This window comes from Camelus ferus, chromosome 20, assembly GCF_009834535.1.
Source record: "Camelus ferus isolate YT-003-E chromosome 20, BCGSAC_Cfer_1.0, whole genome shotgun sequence".
Taxonomy (NCBI): Eukaryota; Metazoa; Chordata; class Mammalia; order Artiodactyla; family Camelidae; genus Camelus; species Camelus ferus.
Window position 1 is genome coordinate 16,596,680 of NC_045715.1, and position 20,726 is coordinate 16,617,405.

General features: G+C 42.6%; 1 protein-coding gene across 1 annotated transcript; it reads left to right on the forward strand.

Moving 5' to 3' along the window:
- Window positions 1–980: 980 nt before the first annotated feature.
- NRSN1 (neurensin 1) lies at window positions 981–19,776 on the forward strand. Its single transcript, XM_014557195.2, is given in 5 exon segments — window positions 981–1,172; window positions 2,911–2,980; window positions 8,640–8,837; window positions 18,092–18,211; window positions 18,213–19,776. Coding segments are annotated over 3 exon segments (588 nt in total). The 5' UTR covers window positions 981–1,172; window positions 2,911–2,980; window positions 8,640–8,648; the 3' UTR covers window positions 18,492–19,776.
- Window positions 19,777–20,726: the final 950 nt, after the last annotated feature.

The following is a 20,726-nucleotide window of genomic DNA, read 5'->3' on the forward strand; positions in this document are numbered from 1 at the left end:
GACCTGTGACGAGTAATTGTGAGACCCGTGTCACCATGGGGCAAGTCACTTCTCTCTGTGCCTCAGCCTCCTCATCTGTGAAACTGGGATAATAAACAATAACCCCTACACAGAGGGCTGATGTGAGGACTGAATGAGTTAATATGCATATAGTTAATATATATATATATTAGAGCAATGCCTGGGACATAGTAAGCACCATGTAAATGCGAGGTGTTACGATGTGTAGAGTGGCTGTGCAAGTATGAACTATTTTATTCATCATTTCCATTCAATGCCACTTACCAGTGGTCTGCAGAAGGTCTCATGGAGCAGGGGTCACTGCATGCATATGCTAACCTGCCCACAACTACACACGTTTTCTGAGGTAACTTTCTAGTGTTCTTGCCCTCGTGCGCTTGTGTGTTTTTCTTGAGTATCATCATTTAATTCATTTTCTTCATCACTCTTCCATCTCACTCACTCAAGTCTAAATGACCTTGGGGTCAGGGACGAGGGGGAGGCACTGAGACGGCCCAAGGCTGACAGAAATGGGAAGGTTCTTCGAGGTAAGCAGCGCTCTGCCAGCCAGAGAAGTTCCTCACCTCGGTCGTATGGCACCAAGGACATGAGACATGGTCCGGAGAAGCCTCTACACATGAGGGGGTGGGCGAGGAAACACACAGCAGGCTTATCGGCCTTCTCCATCCATCTGAAAAAATTCGTGTCAGAGGCCGCCATGGCGGAAGTTGGGCTGGGCAGGGGAAGAAGCGTGGCCACGGCAGAAAGCGGAGCAGTGCAGGCCCCGTGGAGCTTGGGCAGAGAAGAGTAACCCTCCTTCCAGACGGCGAGTCACCGCCTGAGGGGGCGCCTGTGGCCCCGCGCTGCAGGCCGGAAGCGGGCCGGCCTCAAGAGCCGCGCCAGCCGGGCCCCGCCCACTCGTCGCACGTCGGCGCGGCGCCGGCCCCGCCCCTTCGGCGGCGGCGGCGGCGGCGGCGGCGGCGGCAGGCTGCGCGGGCCTCGGCTGCGCGGGCACGCGGGACGCCCAGCTGTCAATCACGCGCAGGCTGAGCTCTGCGAGGCGGGAGCGGCGGCGGCGGCGGCGGCGGCGGCGACGGAGATGGGACCCCAGCGAGAGATCTGCGGCTAACTGGCTGCATTTGCTCCACGGGTCAGGGGATCGCAGGGGGCAGGTAAAGCCATGCGGAGCCCAGGGATGAGGTTTTCTAAGCTTGACTTGTCTTTCTCGCTCTCCTCCCTTTCTCTTTCCTTCCTCGCTCCTCACGCACAAATATTCATATTCTGTCTCTCTGTCTTTCTCTCTCTCTCTTTCTCTGTCTACCTGTTTCTCACACACACACACTTTACTCATTCACATTTATTATATATACACAAATCTCTACAAAATCTATGCGTATTAAAATCCATGAACACATACAAATTAGGAGTAGCCAACTCCATGCTTTGGCGGTTTGTGGTTTGTGTTATGTAAGAATTTGACAGGTAGACAGGGAAAACTAAGGAGTTTCTCTTCTGTGAGATAGGAAAAGTTGTGTATTAGGTAAGAGTTAAATATATGTATTTGGAGTTTGCAAAGCTGGTTTGATCCATTTTCTAGGCTGAATTTAACCCCTCCTTTACCTCCCCAGACTTCTGCCATATCTAAAGATGTTGGAGTGTTTTGATATGATCTCAGCACCTCCTTCTTTGTATTGTTATAAAGGGGCGTTGGGTGGGGGTCAGACCAAAGCTCATGACCTCAAAGAAAACAGAGCTGGAGTTAAACAGCTGATGTTTACTTAATTGATTCTTGGCTCTGTAACAGAAATGTTTTCAGAACCTTGGAGAGCTTTTTGGGCTCCAGACCAGGCCCGCCTTTGGTGAAGGGCATATGTGGAGTCAGTTCCTTCAAAGAAAATGAGAAAGATGACAGATAAAAAGAAGGGACATTTAATTGAGAGAGACAGGCACAAATGAGAGACAGACAGACAGACTTGTTTTCTTTTGCTTACCTGGGTCTGGTATCCTAATATAATCTGCTGCTTTTCCCAAATCTGCTCACATACCACCCACAAAATAAAATTTCAGGGCAAATAAATGAATCTTGAAGAAGGTTTTAGCGATGGTTCATACAGACTGAACCTGGAAAATACTGAAAGCAGTTTTTCAGGCCTCAACTAGGCTTACACACCTCAAATCTTTGAGGGTCTCCTGCAAATGGATGGGAAACTGTTCATCAGAAAGAATTCTTAATGGCCTCTTGAAAAATATGGCCCCAATTATTATTTTATTTCACATGACTAAAGTAATGTAGGAAACCAACAGTTGGCAATGGCTTTTTAATTAAATCTTTCGTGAGCACCTGCTCTTCTTAGGCAGATGGAAAGTAAAATGATCGTGATAGGAAGAAAATGAATATAGGAGTAAAAGTCAGCCTGATGAGTAAATTATCCAAAGAGCCTTAATAAGTCTAAAATGCATGTAAATGGATCAGAAAATACAATGGCTATAAGATTAATTTGTAATGGAACAAGCACCAAGGAAATCAAGTCTGGGGTATCTAGAATGCAAGTAATCTTTTAATTCATAATTTGTAAAAATACAAATGTATCAGGTCTAGTTGGTGTTATTGACTATATGGAATATAATTATATCAAAGTAAAAATATTTTTGTATAATGTGTTATAGTTTACAAAGTATTTTTCATTTGTTGTCTCATTTACTCTATGAACTCTCATGAGAGCCCATTAAAAAGTTATAAAATATGTTACACTTATGTAAAAAAAAAAAAGCTATCTCTGCTCTTGAACAAGAAATCCTTTGTAAATGTTTTTGTCAATGTTAAATGACTCCTTGTAAGTTATAAGAATGGCTTATGAACTTTGGGCTTTTAGCCAGATCATATTCTACAGAGATTTTTTTCTTAAATAGGTTTGAAGAATGTGCTATTAAAAGGAAAGGTCAAAGAGTAAACAAGAACAGGAAGAGGAGGACTTCAAAGGTAAGACTCACACCTTGTCACATGTAGATTCATAAGTACCTTGTGGTCCGCACATAGATAAAAGATTTAAAGAGAATATGGATTCGTTTTCTCTTCTCATTTGGGTTTTAGACTTTATAGTACCTTGTTTAAAAATACTTCTTAAAGAAGTAAAGTGGTAAGATAATGGCTTATCATTACCTGCCTTTTAAAAATTATAAAAGTAGTGGCATACCCACTGACTTGGAACAAAAAAAGTTCACAATAGAGAGCCACAATCTACTGCTGTGCCAGGACAATATAATATCTCGGAGATGGTCCATTGGTAGAAACACATTTTCAAGTTTAAGGTCATGCTTGTATAATTCCAAAATGCCTGATTTAAAAGTGAAAAAGCTGTTAGCCAGCTTTCATGCCTTCCTGCAGCCACTCTGAGTCTAACTGATTCTTTTAAGTGAATTGACCTTTTGGTGTGGTGTTGGATAAATGGTCTAAATCAGCTATGTGCCTGGATTTTGCAGCACTGGCCCTGTGGAAAAGTGGCTCTAATGGGAACTTCACTCTCATTATCTCAGAATGATTTTATGGGAGAGAAAAGCAATATGAAAAAAATTGAATAATCTTTGAAAGAGAATGAATAGAACAGGGCCTGTGCCTGGCCTCACCACTGACTCACATGTAGAGCCATGGGAAAACACTCATCCTTTCTGTGCCTCAATTTTCTGCCTCTCTTCTCTCAAGGAGACCATGAAGACAAATAATATAAAATCTGTGCTGTTCTTAGAGTTTTATGAGGCATTAAGCCTTATTCCTGTTTTCCTGTCTATGAACATTTTTCAGAGAAAATATAAAAATGCTTCTATTAGGCTGAAATTCAAATTCCCAACAAATTGATACTCTAGTGTAATGGGACACATAGAGATGATGGTCACACATGTATGGCTTTCTTTGCTGAACAGAGTAATTGTTCAAGGGATTCTCAGCATTTGTACTTCTTCCTGCTGCAAATACATCATTTTGGTGCCCATTTTCTTGCACTTTCTGCTTCAGAAGTGTTTCTTCTTCTAACCCAAGAGTCAACTGAGAGCAAAAGGTGTGCCCCACTCATCTTTGTAACCATCATCTTCACATAATCTGGCTCATAACTTAGGCTTTAAAAGCACTGAAGGAAGGGAGGAATGAAAAGTCAAGGACCACTCAGGCCACCTCGCCACCGACTTCTAGAACTCTGTGCTAAGAAATGTCAAAATGCTTGAGATTAAAGTGGTAAACAGGACAGAAAATGTCCCTACCCTCATGAAGTTTACAGTTTATCATGTACCCAGTCTATAGGACCATCAATAAACCATGTAACAAAGGATCAGGTAGTAACAAGTGCTAGGAAGAGAAACAAATCTGGACAAGGGCTGATAGAGAGTGAAAAGGGGCTGATATTTCATATACTCACTGTAGAAAGCCTCTCAGAAGTTTGGGAGGGGAGTTAAGGGATGATTTTCTCTCTCTATGAGTCTCTGGTATGCAGTAGATATGCGGTGTTGCTAAGAATTGAGTATCTATTTAATGTATAGCTGCGTGTGCAGCTGAGACAGATACCACAGACAAATAATAAATAGAGGAAAACCACAGATAGATCTTCACTTATCGGCACCTAGAACGTTCCTCAGTAAGAAGGAAAACAACTCCCCCTTTGTAGATGACCAAGTAACCAGACACTAGTGTTGTTTGTGCTCCATGGCGGCCATGCTGGTGGTGAGGACGCAACAGGCTCCACTAGAGTATTCATAAAATGAATACTGAACTCATTTAAAAACAGTCCTGGAAAGTATTTTCACTCACCTCCCCTCATGCATGCACTTCCTAGGATGTTAAGGCTTTTCTCTCAAGAAAAGAGCCCCCCTTCAGGATCCATCACTGAACAACAGTCATCGATGTAGCCTTACTGTTTTTGAAATGCAAACACCGGAATTCTTACAAAGCCTTATTCATTCAATAAATGCTGAGGCAAGCTAAAAAGCCTTTCCAGGTACCTTCCCTTTCTTCTCAGCCCAAGTTTGTTGTATGATCATTGCCCAGCTTTTAAAGTGACTTTATCAAATGACCTTTTGTATCCTTTTTATGATACTGGAGGTGTCAGTCAACCAAGTAATTCCAAATAACTGTAACATTTTCTATATTGAAACCAAAAGTTACCAGCTTTCCTATAAGGAATGTAAATCTCTGTTGAGATTTTGTAGGTGCAAAATTTCTACTCTAACATGTTATAGTTTAAAATTCAATAAACAACAAAGTCCTACTGTATAGCACAGGGAACTATATTCAGTATCTTGTAATAACCTATATTGAAAAAATATAAAAAGGAATATATATATGTACAATTGAATCACTTTGCTGTACATCAGAAACTAACACAATATTGTAAATCAACTATACTTCAATTAAAAAATAAATAAAATAATTACTTTTTCTCAAAAAAATGAAAATAAAACTCATGTTCTACCAAGTGATCATTCTCCTCTAAAAGTGAATCCCAACAAATTGCATATTTGGCCAGATGTATGAAACCTCTAAGACATGCAGGGACCAGTATTTTAGGCAACATACACTATGCTGAAGTAATTTATTAAACAAATAAACAATACATATTCAGTCTACTTAATATGAAGTAACTAACCTAACTATTAGCTTATATGCTCTTTTCAACTGAAGCTTCATACATACTATAATAAACCAATCTAACAATCATTGAGAGTCTGAGAGGAGGCGGGAAATCACTAAACCCAGTTGTTTATCCACCAAAAATAATCGACTCTGTAAATTCATGGCCTAAGACTCCTAAAAAACTATTTCTGGAAGGAATGAGAGGTTATCTGGTCCACTACCTTATTTTAAGGACAGTGAAACCATAGCCCAGAGAGGTTACTGAGCTTGCCTGAGATGTCAAAACCACTAAGTTACAGATCAAGAACTAGCATTAGAGCCCATTCTCTGTTCTGTGTGGTTATCACAACACAGGCCATGTTCTTGTACTTTGTGTGCCTAGAGGAAAGAATAAGACACACTTGGATTTCTTTTCTGGAATGTACCTAACTTCACTAAAAATCCATTCTGACTTAGAGTAGAGCCTTCTATCACTCAGACTTAAAAATGTTTTTGTAACATTTTCTATCTCTTTTATGGTTTTACCCATATCATGTTTAACCAAATTGGACTACTGAGTCTCATCCTATAAAGCAGAAACATTTGACCTAGTGTTCTGGAAACACGCTGTGCAGGGAATGACTACAGAATGTCACATGGTTCTGCTCTGCATCAGAGCTAAATCCTGAGAAAGAACGATTTCAGCAACTAAGGAAGACAACTACTGTTGCTATGACGGATTTTTTTTTTTTTACTCCTATCATATCTATTTTTGTCTTTTTTTCATGTTAAAGTCTCTGATTTTCTAAAAAGTCGCTTTATAGAAAAGCTGAAAGTATATATTTGTATGAGTAGGTTCCAATTATGCAAATATGATTCAATCCATACTCCTGTTAACTATAGTGTCATCTTTCGTCTGCTCCCTGACTCATGATACAACCTTTAGCAGATAGTTTTCCTATGCCTCAGTTTCATCAATGACAAATAAGAATTAGTAATACTAATCCCATCTCCCCTTGACTGAAACTTTATTGGACAGTGCCTTTAGAATTAGTCTACTTATGTATCACTAGTAATAGTCCCCTGTTAATCATTTTCATTCTGTAAGGATTAAAAGGTACTGACAAGATCACTGAAAATATGAAAAAAAATTAGTCCATCAGTCTTTTCCGCTCTAATCAGGCAAAGTACATTCTAAAATCTTGATATTTTTATGAATAATATCCTTCTGAAGTGTTAAAAAGCAAAAACACAGAAAAATTCCTTCCCTGCTTTCTCCTCCTGGGTGACATCTTTAGATGGTAGCTGGACCCAAAACAGGAAGAAGGCACTGGGATGTAGGCACTAAATGTAATACTGAGCGACATTTGAAAAGTATTGGTCACTGTCAGTAACACCCATTTGCATCATTTTTCTAAGATCAGGTCTGTATTTTCCTAAATTTGACTACATTTTCTCATTCTTTCTTCCTTCCTTCCTGTTTTCTGTTTGTTTGTTTGTTTGTTTGTTTTAAGAAATGCACCTTGGGGGGGGGATGTAATTAGGTTTGGTTTTTTGTTTTTTTTTTAATGGAGGTGCTAGAGATTGAACCCAGGACCTCATGCATGCTAAGCACACACTCTACCACTAATCTATACCCTCCCCAACCCCCCAAGTACATTTTCTAACCAAAACCCACCTGAAGCTAAGGGCACACATTTACGAGATATTCTTAAGGGTTCATTTGGTGGCCATGGGACAGTGAATCCCTGGCTTCAGCTTTGATTTCAGCCCCGTGATTCTATCCAACCAAACTAAGTGGCCATACAGGAACACTTGCCAGAATTTTAAATTATTTTTTCCTTGTAGATAAGCATTACTACTTGATTTCTTGATAAGTTACTGGAAAGCACAGGCCCTGAGACAACCTGGTTCAATGGGAAAATACCCTTCTATATTGTCCCTTGCTTTGTCACATAGACAAAGAGAACTCTAGAGTTTAAAGCTATGTCCACACAGGGAAAACCACCTTGAGGATAACTGAAAAATCTAAAAAAGTATTTGATATCTCCAGCTACCTATTTATCTGCTTACACGGAGATAGAAAACCAAACAGAGAATAACTGAGAATTCTCTTACTCACCAAAATTTCTGTCCCTCAACAATTCCTTTTTTTTTTCACCATGATTTAATAACCAGATTCCTCTCTCTCAGGTCAAATTAGGTCAAATCAAGTTGAAATTTCCATCTTAAAAAGGCAGAGTCCCAAACAGCCCACCCAGAGCCTAGTTTCATTAAACAATTCTCTGAATTCTTGCTTATAGTAGACACTTAATGGAAAATAATAAAAGGCTAGGTCTGCCCTCTACCTTATGCTCTGATATCCCACATGGACAGATGTATCCTCAAAGAATGCCTGAAATACCTGGAGTGAGAGTCAGTGAGTTATTGACCAAGCCATTTGTGATTAATAAAGCATGAAATGTTTTAAGTTTTTCTGCAGCTTTTTAATAAAGCTCCTGTACAACTTGACCACTATTAGAGCAAGATACATGAGATCCGAAGGCAAAATTTCAAAGTGCTAAGTAACACCATGTAGTTTCCACAAGGGAACATGGTTAAGCATCAGAGAGGACAGTCCAAGACAAATTCCACCTGTAGCAAGTGAGAGTCCCTGCCTAATTCTTTAACATGGAAGTGTAAAGACTACTGGGTTCTAAGAGATTGAAGATTTCTTGTCAAGGCACTGAAAACCTCAGCTTCTTTGTTACCATTTCTCATGTGCTTTCTGCTTAAATCGCATCATTTAAGAGAGCTGGGCTGTTATGTCTCATTTCTTTGACTAAGCACCTGTTCTAGTCATTGAGTGTTTGGGGTAATTTTGCATTAAGTAGAGAAGAGCAACTTTTAAGAAAAGCAGGTCTTTAAAAGTGTCTCTTCTTTCAAGAAAAGAGCATTGTTCAAATAGGCTGAGATTATTCAGCCTGGTTCTCACCCTTAATGTGCCTTTTGTTCCTGAGGCCAGAGCTCTTTGGGCTGATGCCTGTGGGTGTTGTCATTCCAGCTAGGAAGGATGAGTTCTTGCAGCAAAGTCTGTGGGTCCAAGCAGGCACAGGCTGCTACCGAGGGTGGGTACCAGCGCTACGGAGTCCGGTCCTACCTGCACCAGTTTTATGAGGACTGTACCACCTCGATCTGGGAGTATGAGGATGATTTCCAGATCCAGAGATCACCTAACAGGTGGAGCTCAGTATTCTGGAAGGTAAGTAAAGAGTAAGTAAAGAGCATGTATTTCACTCGGGAAATGGAGAGGTCATTGGATATGGTCAATAATTTAAGTATAGAGAACTCAGGACTCTGCGTGTGCATCACTCTTAGTTTTAAACTTTAAACTTAGAAGTTTTCTTCTCCTAAGAAAGGAGACTATAAACCTTGGGCTGAAGGAAACCTCCAAACACAGCACAATTGTTGATTTGCAGATTAAACATAAATAGGTATACTTGCCATCATTAATTATTATTTTTGCTGCTGTTACTCATGTGCCACTAAGTTTACCAACAATGAAGCCATTTGAAAGCAAAACATGCTTTCAGCCTCCCTTACAGGTTTGGTAAGAATCATTTGACAAATTACAATAATTAAGAAAAGAAATAGTTGGGTATCTAGAGAGAATTGATGCTGAGACAGCATAGTGTCAGCCTCCCAGCTCTGCCTCTGCCGGATGTGTGGTTGTGAGGCTCTCTGAGCTTCAACTTCCTCAAATGAGGGAGCGTCACTGGACAATGTGTTCAGTGATTCAGTATATGATTAGTGAGCAGCTATTCTGTGCCAAGAAGTTGCAAAGCGCTGGAGGTTAAAGTAGGAAACGAGAGAAGACAAAGTCCTTGCCCTCACGGAACTTACAGTCCATCATGTGAAACTGACTGTACACAAATAAACCACACAATAGAATAGTAATGACAAGTGCTGTGAAGAGAAGTAAATCAGAATAAGAGTAGAGGGAAGGATGGAAAACTCGTATTTAGACATGCTGCTCGTAGAAAGCCTTTCAGAGGAGATGACCTTTGAGCAAATACCAGGAGAGCTGAGGGAGGAGACCATAAAATTATCTGGCTGGAGGCCATTCTAGGCTGGGAAAACAGCAAGTCCAAAAGCTCTGAAATGGGAACTAGTTTGGTGTGTTTGCAGAATAGCAAGCAGTCCAGTCTGGTTGGAGTGGAATGGGAGGAGGGGAAAGAACAGGTGATGGATTCATGAAAGTAACAGGACACAGATGATTTGTGTGGAGCCTCGGAGATAATAGTGAGGGCTTCGGTTTTTACCCTGAGAGACATGGGAAGTCACCTGAATGTTTTAAACAGTAGTGACGTGATCCGACTAATATTTTAACCAGATCATTCTGGCAACAGTACAGAAAATAGATTCTAGAAAGAGAAGGGTACAAGCAGCTAGATTATTTAAGAGGCCGTTAAAGTGCCCAGACAAGAGATGACGGTGGCTTAGATTAGGGTAGTATTAATGGAGATGGTGAGAAGCAGTCAGGTTTAGCATCAAGGTTGAAGGCCAAGCTCTCAGGACATGCTAGTGAATTCGATAGGGCAGAAATAGGAGCCAAGCACAATGACTCCAGGACTGGAAGCCTGAGCTATTTAGTGGATGATGTTATAATTTACAGGGATGGAGAACACCAGGAGAGCAGTAGGAAGGGTAGGGACTGAAGAGTTTGAGATTGGAGATGTCTATGAAACATGCAAGTGGTGATCTCTTGGAGCGATTTAAATATACCAATATTGAGCTCGTGAACTGGGAGTCATTTACATATAGAGTATATGTAAGGGTCCAGACTAGATAAGGTCACCTAGGAAGAGAGTATAGACATAAAAGAGAAGAGGACATTGGGATATTCCAGCGTTTAAAAGTCAAGGAAAGGGCAAGAATGCAGGAAGGGACACTGAGAAGATGCAACTCCAGATGATGCCTCAGGTTCCCTCCAGGTCTAACATTCTGTTTTGGAGGTTTCCAATCGTTGCCAACTTTCTCCCAAAAGATTCCAGAAACTTTGACGTTGATATTGATGTAAACTTTTGCAATTTATTGCCAAAAGAGTTTAACAAGAGGCAATGTAGCATAATGAGTATGAACACAAACTCTTTCCTCAGATTACACGGGTTCAAATCTCAGCTCTTCCATTTAATAGCTCTGTAACTTTGGAGAATTTAATGGGCCCCTCGCAGTGGTACTTACAGTACCTACCACATAAAGTTGTGAGGATTAAATAAGATGATATTTACAAAGAACTTAGAACAATGTCTGGTAGGCACTCAATAAGCATAAAATGTATTAGAGATTACCAGGTGTCATATGGAACACTGAGTTCTGAAACAGAAATAAAACTGGAAATGTAAATAATAAATAAAATATTGGGTTATAAAGTTGTTACCATGGACTACCCAAGACCTGTGTTGATTCAGAATCTTACTAGTGTCGGGTACTCTGTATGAGAATTGGTCAAGCCAGCATTCTTACTCTGTACAAGTGTCCCTTCTGATGAATCCGTACTGGCCTGGACCAATGATATGCGTAGCCAAGCTTGGCACATCTTGTATTTACCCAGATAAGTGGGTGGTTGCTTCTCTATGTGTCAAAAAACCAAATATTTGCCTGACAGATCTGTTGAGCCAAGAACCTAAAATGCCACTGACATACAGAATATTGTAAATGCTCACGTTGTTCCAAAGCACTAGTGGTTACATGATTTGTGAAGCTGTAAATCCATCAAATAACATACGGGTATGGATTTAAAATAAAGAATTCTCAGTAAATTACCAACCCCAGAATTCAAACTTCACTATTTCCTCCTTTCTGTTTTACACAAACCAGATCCAAAAGTATTTGTTCCCTGATATGCTGGACCTACTTCAGAGAATAAAAACAAGCAAAAGTCCATGGCCTCCTAGAGATTATATTCCAGCAAGATCCAAATCCTAGACTCATAGCCTAGTCATAAAACACTTGACTGGGCATTCAGAAGCCTACTGTCAACCTGAAAAATCTGAGAATTCACTGTCTCAGAGACCTCACCTCTACCAAGGGAATAAGTCAGCCACTCTTGGGTTTCCTTCTAGGGAATGCAGGTGAATTCATGCCAATGAGTGTATGAAGTGCTTTGTAGCAATACAGAGAGAGTCACTGATTATGCACCTTTCTGTTATGATTTTTGTTGTTGTTGTTTGTGTTTTTCTTTCATTTCAAATGGCATCTTGTAAGTGTTTCAAGATGTGCGCTCCCCCTTTCCCACCATCCTGTTGCCAAGGTCACATGGGTCTCTTACTGGGGGCTACGCCCAGAGCCTCAGCAGGACTCTGCTGTTAAGCCTGCTCTGTGGCAGTGGGTAGCATGGAGGGGCTTAATCAGAACAGAGATGGGAATCCAATGGGCCTGAGTTAGAATCTTTGCTCCAGCACATGGATCCACAGAGCATCAGTCACACAATGCAGTTCTTTCTGTCTACAGATGTTTGTATGTCTACTGTGCCCAAGGTTCTGTGATGTGCTCTGGGATTCAGTTGTGAATACGATACTGTGCTTCATCTGTGCATAAGATAGAGCCTTGACCTGAAGGAGTTCACAGTCAAACAGGGAAGGTAGATGTGTACATGAATTATTACAATACAATGTGATAAACACTCCTCTGAGAGTCGTCACAGGACTTACTGGGAGCACGGGGTTTGGGGGCAGGGAGGACCTGATCAGCCTGGAGAGGAAGTGACTCCACAGAAGAGCTCGCCTGTGAACAAGCAGGAACAGGGCATCCCAACAGAAAGAACAGCATCGCGAAAGCTGAGTCGTGAGAGAAGATGGCAGATTCAGGAGACTGCAAGCAGTTTAGAGCTGGAGGAGAGAGGTCAAGAGATGAACTTGGAAATGTATACACGAGCCGGCTCTCAGAAGACTTTGAAAGGCTATGGAATAGAAATTTCTTCAGACCCTTCCAGCTTGATTGAGTACAGCGAGAGGGCAAAATATTAATAAATCTAGGCTTTCTTGGGAAGGTCGCCTCAGAGTCAGGAGTAAACAGCCCTCCCCCCACCAGCACGCACACACTATTATACACATTCTCTAGGCTTCACAGGTTCTGGAGTAGTACATGGCTGCTCTGCCACTGCTCATTTACCCAGTGCCTGCAGCTGCCACCATCTGCAGAAATCTATGTGACTTGGTTTTACCTACCCGCTGCCACCCACTCACTGCCTCTGCCCAAGAATCCAACAGGCTGCGGTGGAATTTTTCTCTCTTGTCCTTGCACTTGACCTTGACTAAGACTGTTGCCACTTGATGGTGCAGCAAACAGCCGAAATATGGCAGGAATGAACCAATGGGAGCAGTCTTCTCACCCCAGCCATTCTTTCCTCACCCCAGGGTTAACCTCCTTTTACCTTGTCCTCAGCCCAGTTTAGAAATTTCCCAAAGGGTGTTCAGCAGCGATGTGCTGGTACAGGGCAAAACTGCTCCCTCCACAGTCTTACTAAAGGCAAAAGTGACTCTGGTCCCCTTCTTTTCTCTCAAGACCCTCCTTCTATCTGTCCCAATCTGTCCAGTTTCCCCCTAAGCTAAACGTACATCTTGGATTTCTCTTCAGTTTTGCTAGATATTAAGGGATTGGTTTTATTCTAGAAGTGAGAGGACCTAAGGACACCCCTTAAGAAACCGTAGGATGTTATTATTTTTAAAAAATATTTTCTCAGATGGCACTTGAAAGACAGAAAGAGAAGGATGAGATTAGCCATGGAGACCATCAGAATACTATGGCAGTGCTCTGGGCAAGATTTAATAATGCTCTGTACCATTAGAGGAGCTGTGATGAGGGAGAGGAAAGACAAGATTTAAGAGAATTTCGTGAGGTAGAATCAATAAGACTTAATTATCCGTCAACTACGAAAGTGAGGAAGGACTCTGAGAGTGAGTGGATGGCAGGAACACAGAGAAATTGGGAAGGGAGGAAGGAATACTATTTTGAATATTTGGGGTTTGAGGATCCTTTGGGATATTTTTTGTGTCGATCCTCCCATTGGCTGTCAGAAATAGGGAGCAAGAGCCCAGGAGAGAAGTCTAGGCTGCAGCTGGATATTTGGGAGTCATTGGATAGGTGGGAGTTGAAACTGTGACCACACATTGAACCCTACAAAGAGCATACTGAGCAAGAGATGTGAGTCAAGGCTAGAACCCTGGGGAACTCCAATCGCTTAAGAGTTGAGTTGTTAATGACATAGACGTGGATGTAGACGCAGGAAAGAGTTGCGTCAGGGATAACAGTAAGTGAGGGCTTGAAGAAAGCATAAGTGCTTAAAATCAGTGACTGCAGAATCTTCAAATGAGGTAGGAAAGGAAAAATTGGATTTGACATTTAGGAGGTCATCACTGACCTCAGAAAGAAGAGTTTCAGGAGGACTACACTTGGCTACCAAGGGTGGAGATGAGTGTAAGCAGTAGCTAGAGAGGGTCAGAGGGCTCTCGGATAGCTTTTGAAGACGAGAGTGATGGAGTGCACTCACAGGCTGGAGGGACAGAGTCTCTGTAGGCAGAGGAGCTTGTGCGGGACCCCGCTACCCAGGTGAAGGGGTGCTGTGTAGACTGTACAAGGTGAGGCATGCGGGAGGACCCAGATCCCAGCCTGGTATCAGCCATGGCTTTGTAAAGCTCAGTGTCCCCTCAAGCAGGTCGGGCAAGAGGGTCAGGACAGGCGAGTTTGAATCTGCCATCACCCCAGCATGTGACACCACTAAGAGCTCAGGTCCTGCTAAGGAGAGGTGAGCAGCAGCCCTCAAGGCTGATGAAGAAGAAGAAAAGCCAGTTTTCACTCTTGCTGCACTTCTTCTGAATTTCACCTGTAACCCAGACAGCTTCTTTCACAGTTGGTTCCATCCAGCACCTTCCTCCCACACGCTGTTCTTCCCTGCCATGCTTGTTCTTGCTTCCAGCAGTCATTACTGCCTCCTCCCTGCCAGAGCAGCTGTGTTGCAGCTGCTGCCAGCTCTGCTTATTGGAGGAAGCTGCGTTTTCAGATCGATCTCATCAGCTCACAGAGATACAACGAAGGGGATGTTGGTCAAAATAACAGCAGCTTCTGGCTTATAGCCCCTGGCGGCAGAACTTCTGGAATCCAGTTTCTCCTCCATGTCCAGTCCTCCTTTCCAGCAGCAGGGACTGGGTTTCCACCAGTTCTCCCCATAGTCAAGAGAGTCATCAGATGTCACAGCACAAAAACTGCCACTGCTGCTGCCTTTCAGGTTTGTTTGTCATAACCTGGAGAGGTCCTTCTCTCTCACTGTTGGTGTTGACCCAACCATCCCATGGCACCAGGCTGCTCTGGTATGCCTGGGGGAGGCCCCTGGTGCCCCAGCATCACAACTGTTTTGTATGGCCCCAGCAGAGCTGGTTTGCTCCCTTAGACTCTTAAAAACCTCGGGGTTGCATTTCTTAAACTCTCTCCATTTAAGAGACCCCTCTTCTCTTAGACCTAGGACCACTTCAACTTGGAGCTGTGTCCAGAGACAACTTTTATAATACCATATGGCATCACTCCCAAAATTGTTATTCCACTCAGTCCTCCAATATGGTACCAGGATTAAGCTGATGTATCCCAACATCCCTCCTCACCACTATTACACTCTCAGGGAAGTATTCCCAGCATTGCTTCTTCATGCCTACCATCCCAAGCTCTCCCTGGCATGTTTGAACAGGGTTAGAGTCCCTCTCTGGGCATCCCTCTTGGAGATCCTCATCCAGCTTGGATTGATGGCACCTTCAGAGTCCTGGAAAGTAGCTCTTCCTTATATCATGCTCCCCCCAACGGTTGGCAGGCCTCCCTCTCTGATACTCTGATATAACAAGGAAAAGGGAGAAGGCTCAGGGAGGCCAGCCACTCTCCAGTTCTTGAAATGAGCAGGAGTTCTGCCATTTACAAGGCATGGTTTGCCTTTTAGCTTCTGAGTGATATTCCAAGAGTGGATTGTAATCTATAAAGCACTGCTTTGTGGAGGAGCAGACTGCTCTGAGAATCAATCACCTGGCTCCATATTCAGCAGTCTGGTGGTTTAAGTTAGTCAGTCTGGGGTATTTATTGGGTGCAAGGCTAGACTGAGTGCTGTGGAGAGACAAGACAGAAATAGAAGATGGAGCAGCCCTGGCCCCCGTTGCTCTTAAGAAACCTTAGAAAACTAAGATGGATATATTTTTGCTGCCCTCGGTTTTTGAGAATTAGTGCCAGTTCTTGAGGAGAGAGGTAATTTAGTGACATATGAAGCATGTCACCATGGATATTTAAGTTAATTTAGCTTGTGCATTCAGAATTTTCCAACATGAGTCATTTTTTAAACATTATAAATAATGGTTAGTCTTTGATGGTGAATTTATTTGCCACCATTCTTAGAAAAATGTAGAAAGTGTGATATTTCACAACCCAATTTTTTCTGCAGTACTTTTTTTTTCAGAAGATGTTATATTGATTCTTTTGTTTTTCAGTTTCTTTACAATATCACATAATGGAAATTTGTTCATATATGGTGATAAAACTATTGGAATTTTTTAAAAATAATGGAAGGGGCTTCTATCTGTACATTTAGTATTTACAAAATAGTAATTGGTGAAGTATCGAGGGAGAATAAAAGTAGGGGGTGGGGCTTAGCAGTCATGCAGACCTGAGTCAGAGCCCAGTCACACCGCCTTCTTAACTAGGGGACCTTGAACTGTGCTTCTTCAACCCTATAAACCTCGGTTTCTTATAGGTGAAATGGGGTAAAAATATCTACCTCCCATAAGATGCTGGTGAGGATTTAGCATTTGCCTCAGTCATAACAGATCCTCAGTAACACTAACTCTCTTTCTCCCCTTTGATCGAGTGATGGATTTGCAAATATTTTCCTTCTATTATCCAAACCTCCTAATAAAGAAGTATCTAATAAAGTGTATTACCCTGAAATGTAATAAATAAATAAGTTAGATAAATATACTTTAGGTGTTCAAGATTAAATGGTGTTAGGCGTTTGATTATTTTGCCGACCTTGTTACTCTAACTGAAAGCAATTAGGAACAGGAGGAAATGAAAAATGTGTTTAAAAAATAAGCCATATTAGCTGTTCTTTATTCCAAGGGCTGAGCGATTATTGCAGTACTCTTGCCAGAGTAGCATAATTCTACAAGAGGCGCGTTTCCTAATAATAATAATAATAATAATAATAATAATAATAATAATAATAATAATAATAATAATAATAATAATAATAATGGCTACTTATTATACTGTATTATTTAGCCAGGCACAGGGCTGAGTGCTTTCATGCATCGTTTCATTTAGTCCCACCCCCACAACTTTATGAGGTGGGTACTCTTGCCATTTATCATTTTATAGATGGGGAAATTAATAGAATGCTTAGGTAATTTTCCTTCTATGCGTCAAGTTCTAGTTGGCAGTGCTGGAATCCAAGCCTAAGTCTGTTCATTCCAAACCTCTGAGCTTAAACCACCAAATGGTATATGACTTTCCATCTTCAGTGTGTTACGTTTTATGAGAACTTGAGCTAATGCAGTTTCATCTCCTGCTGCTGCTCTTAACATTTCTCAATATCTGCACAAGTAAAGCCCAAATAGCTAAATGTTGTTAGAGGAGAAAAAACACTGGCCTTGGGATTAGATCTGTGGCTTCTAGCCCATCCTCTGCTCCTTGCTAGCTGTCCATCCTTGGGCCGGTGATCTTCCCTCCAAAAAGCTACATTTCCTCGCCTATAAACTGGTAATTATGTTTCCTTCTCCACTTACTTGGGGAAGGGATGAGTAGTTACACAGACTGCCAATGTCCTCCAGCCAGAATCATCAGGAACCTACATCTGTGTTGAACAAGTTGAGCATAGTATTCATCACAGTGAGAGATGACTCCATAGGGGCTCTAGGGCATTTTGATAAGAGAGTGTAAGAAAGGATGTATTATTACAAGACATGGGCTTTGGTTGGGTGATGTGCGGTGGCAGTGGGAAGGAGGGGGCCTACAGGAGCCAGAGTTGACTCTGGATGATCAGGAACAATTCTGTGATTGGAGATATCAATGAATCTTATATGATATGGAGGGCAAGCTGGAGTGAGACTGAAGCTGCGAGCAGTAAAGAAGTCATTTCTATTGGGCAGGGGAGGTGCTTGGTATTTTGTGGCTTGCACAATGACCTTGTTTTGTCTGCACTTAGACAAAGTTATAAAGTGGTCTTGGATTATCTCACTTCATCACAGGCATTAGACAAACAGAAAACTCAAAGGAAAAGTCAAAGCAAGTGCTACAGTTCCTGGTTGATGCTAAAATCAGGAAGGTCCTCTTTTCAACTTCTTTTCTAACTAGAAAATTATGTCGGCATCTCATACAAATCAGAGGTGACTAGGAAGAGTCTCTTCTCTCAAAAAATGAGACCATTCCTGCCCTGGAGGCCTGGAGCAGCAGGCTTACCCTGTCTTGTTTCATTGTGTCTTTCTCTAGGTCGGACTCATCTCCGGCACAGTCTTCGTGGTTCTCGGATTGGCTGTTCTGGCCGTGGGCTTTCTGGTGCCCCCCAAAATCGAAGCCTTTGGCGAAGCCAATTTCGTGGTGGTCGACACAGCATGCCATCCAGTTTAACGGCGCCCTTGACATGTGCAAGCTAGCGGGAGCTGTCCTCTTCTGCATTGGGGGCACATCCATGGCAGGGTGCCTGCTGATGTCAGTGTTTGCCAAGAGCTACTCCAAAGAAGAGAAATTCCTTCAGCAGAAGTTTAAAGAGCGAATTGCAGACCTCAAGGTCCACCCCCAGCCCATCACAAGAGCTCCGGGCCCAGGGGAAACCAAGATCCCGGTCACTTTGTCCCGCGTTCAAAACGTCCAGCCTGTATCGGCAACCTGAAATGTTTTCCACCCCAATCCTCCCCATCTCTCATGTACTCCCAATAATGTTACAAGGGAGCAGGCCAGTTTTGGAGATGACAAGGATTTGGCATGGACGTGCCCCAGGGCTGTGCTGGGCTGTGGGCAGCAGTATGTGAGTTCATACTCATTTCCTTCAGTGGCCCCGGGGACGATGGATGCCACGTGCCAGCCTGTGCACATGCACCCACCTGCTTAATGGGGTGCTTCTGTGTGCACACCAGGAGCCCTCTGGAACTCCCCTCCCATCTGTTGTGACTTTGTATCGTTTTTCCGTGTTCTTAGAAAGCACCAAACAGTTTAGACCAGCCGACCACCGGCTAACACTGGTCCATTTTACTTTCTAATATTGGTTTTTCTAATCTTTCCTGTGTGGTGCTGCCTTCGAGTCCTTATCTCATTCACTACATGTAAGATAGTGTCATGTGTGTTCACAGCAAAATCAAGTTCTCTAATTTTGACCCAGGCTTTGGTCTTTTAACTATGACTTGAGGTTCTTGAGATCAGACACAAATGTATCAAGAGTTCTCCACAAATCTTTTTTGGTTTTATTTTCTCCAGTTTTTCTTTTCTTTTCTTTTCTTTTTTTTTTTTTTTACTTAAAAAGCGAAAATTGCCAACTTTAGAGTCTTGGGAAAGAAATCAATATTAGGAGAATCTATTTATGCAGTGTCCAAAAGCCCTGGATGAGAAGTCAAGAAATTTGAGTTCCTGCTACTAACTAGCTGTGTGACCTTGGGGAAAGCACTTCACCTCTCAGGCCTCAGTTCCGCCATCTGTAGAACGGGGTCCTGGTCTGTGATTCTGAGACTCTTTTTTTGCTGAGTGTTACCATGTCTCCACAACCAAGGGCATGTACAGTGTTCCTGTGGCTCTCATCACGGTGGGAATCTTCCAGACCTGGGTCCCGGCATGTCACCAAGTCAGCAGCCTCCATGCCACCTACTTCTCAGTATCCAACCCCAGCAGTTTAGACAAGCTGTCATATTTTTATAAAGACAAAAGTAAGCCATCCTCAAATAAGAAACCCCAGGGTAGATATTAACCTTAAAAAGGGTTTTCTCTCTCAAAGAAGACATTTTATTCTCCAGTAAAATGTTCATCTCATCCCTTGGCACTTTTATGTAATCTGTGGATTTAAAGCAGACTGAGGAAAATGGTACACTGTGACCTTGGTATCCTCTCAAAATTTGTGCCACCTTCAAGTCCTATCATTTTTTTCCCCCTTCCTTCACTGGATAAATAAAATATGTGAACGAGCAGGACCTGAATTGCACTGTCATCCTTTCAGTGTGGCTGTTTCCTCTCAGACATGTAATTCTCCATGCTGAGCCTGAGCGAGCTCTGCTGGTCCCCTGGTGAAAAACGGAAGCGGAAATGAAGCAGTTAGTGCTCTCTGCACACCGGGTTTGTTTTGCACCGTCCAGCATAAAACACGGGGCAAGTTGGCATCCTTAACAAGGATCGTTGGCCAGGTTTGGAAGAGATTGTTCTAGCTTCCTCAAGTTCTTGCCTTCCAGTGGAAATGCTGTTTTCCTTTTGTCCTTTGAAGCCTTATTCAAGCCCCCAAGCACCTGTTCACGGCGACATCGTGAGGCTTTCCATGTTGGCGTCTGTGTTGTGTAGCAGGGAATCTTTGAGGATGAGATGACTTTTCAAAGCCTCCAGAATGAAAAATAATGGCAGTAGGGCTTGGGAATTTTTAGGTGCAGGCGTGAGAGCAGCCATTCAAAACAAAACACAACACAGCACAGGTCTGTTCCTCAGGAAAAGGGCCTCAAAAGAACCAAGGTGGATGAAGTAGGAGCGGGTCTGAAAGAGTGATTCTGCGTGCCCTGTCTTTCCTGGCCTGCCTGAGCTTTGTGGAAAGATGTACTTGTGAGGACCCTCCCATCCTGTGGAGCAGGGCTTGAGGGATACTGAGGAAAGCAGAGGTAAGAGGCTGCATGGTGTTAGGAAATACAGCTCCACCTCTGGAAAGAGTACAAGCCATGTGTAATCAGAGGGTGGCGAGCAGCAGACTAAAAACTTCACAAAGCCACTTTCAGGCCTATTTGGGCAGACATCAGGGGTCTGGCAAACCAGAAGGGTCCTGGAGCCTTGGTCTCAGCCTGTTTGCTGGCACTGAACCAATCCATCCCTTCTGGTACTGAAACTTCTAAGACAAAGTAAAACCATGTACCTCTAGCTAGGGAGAGAGGTGGGACAGAAGGTG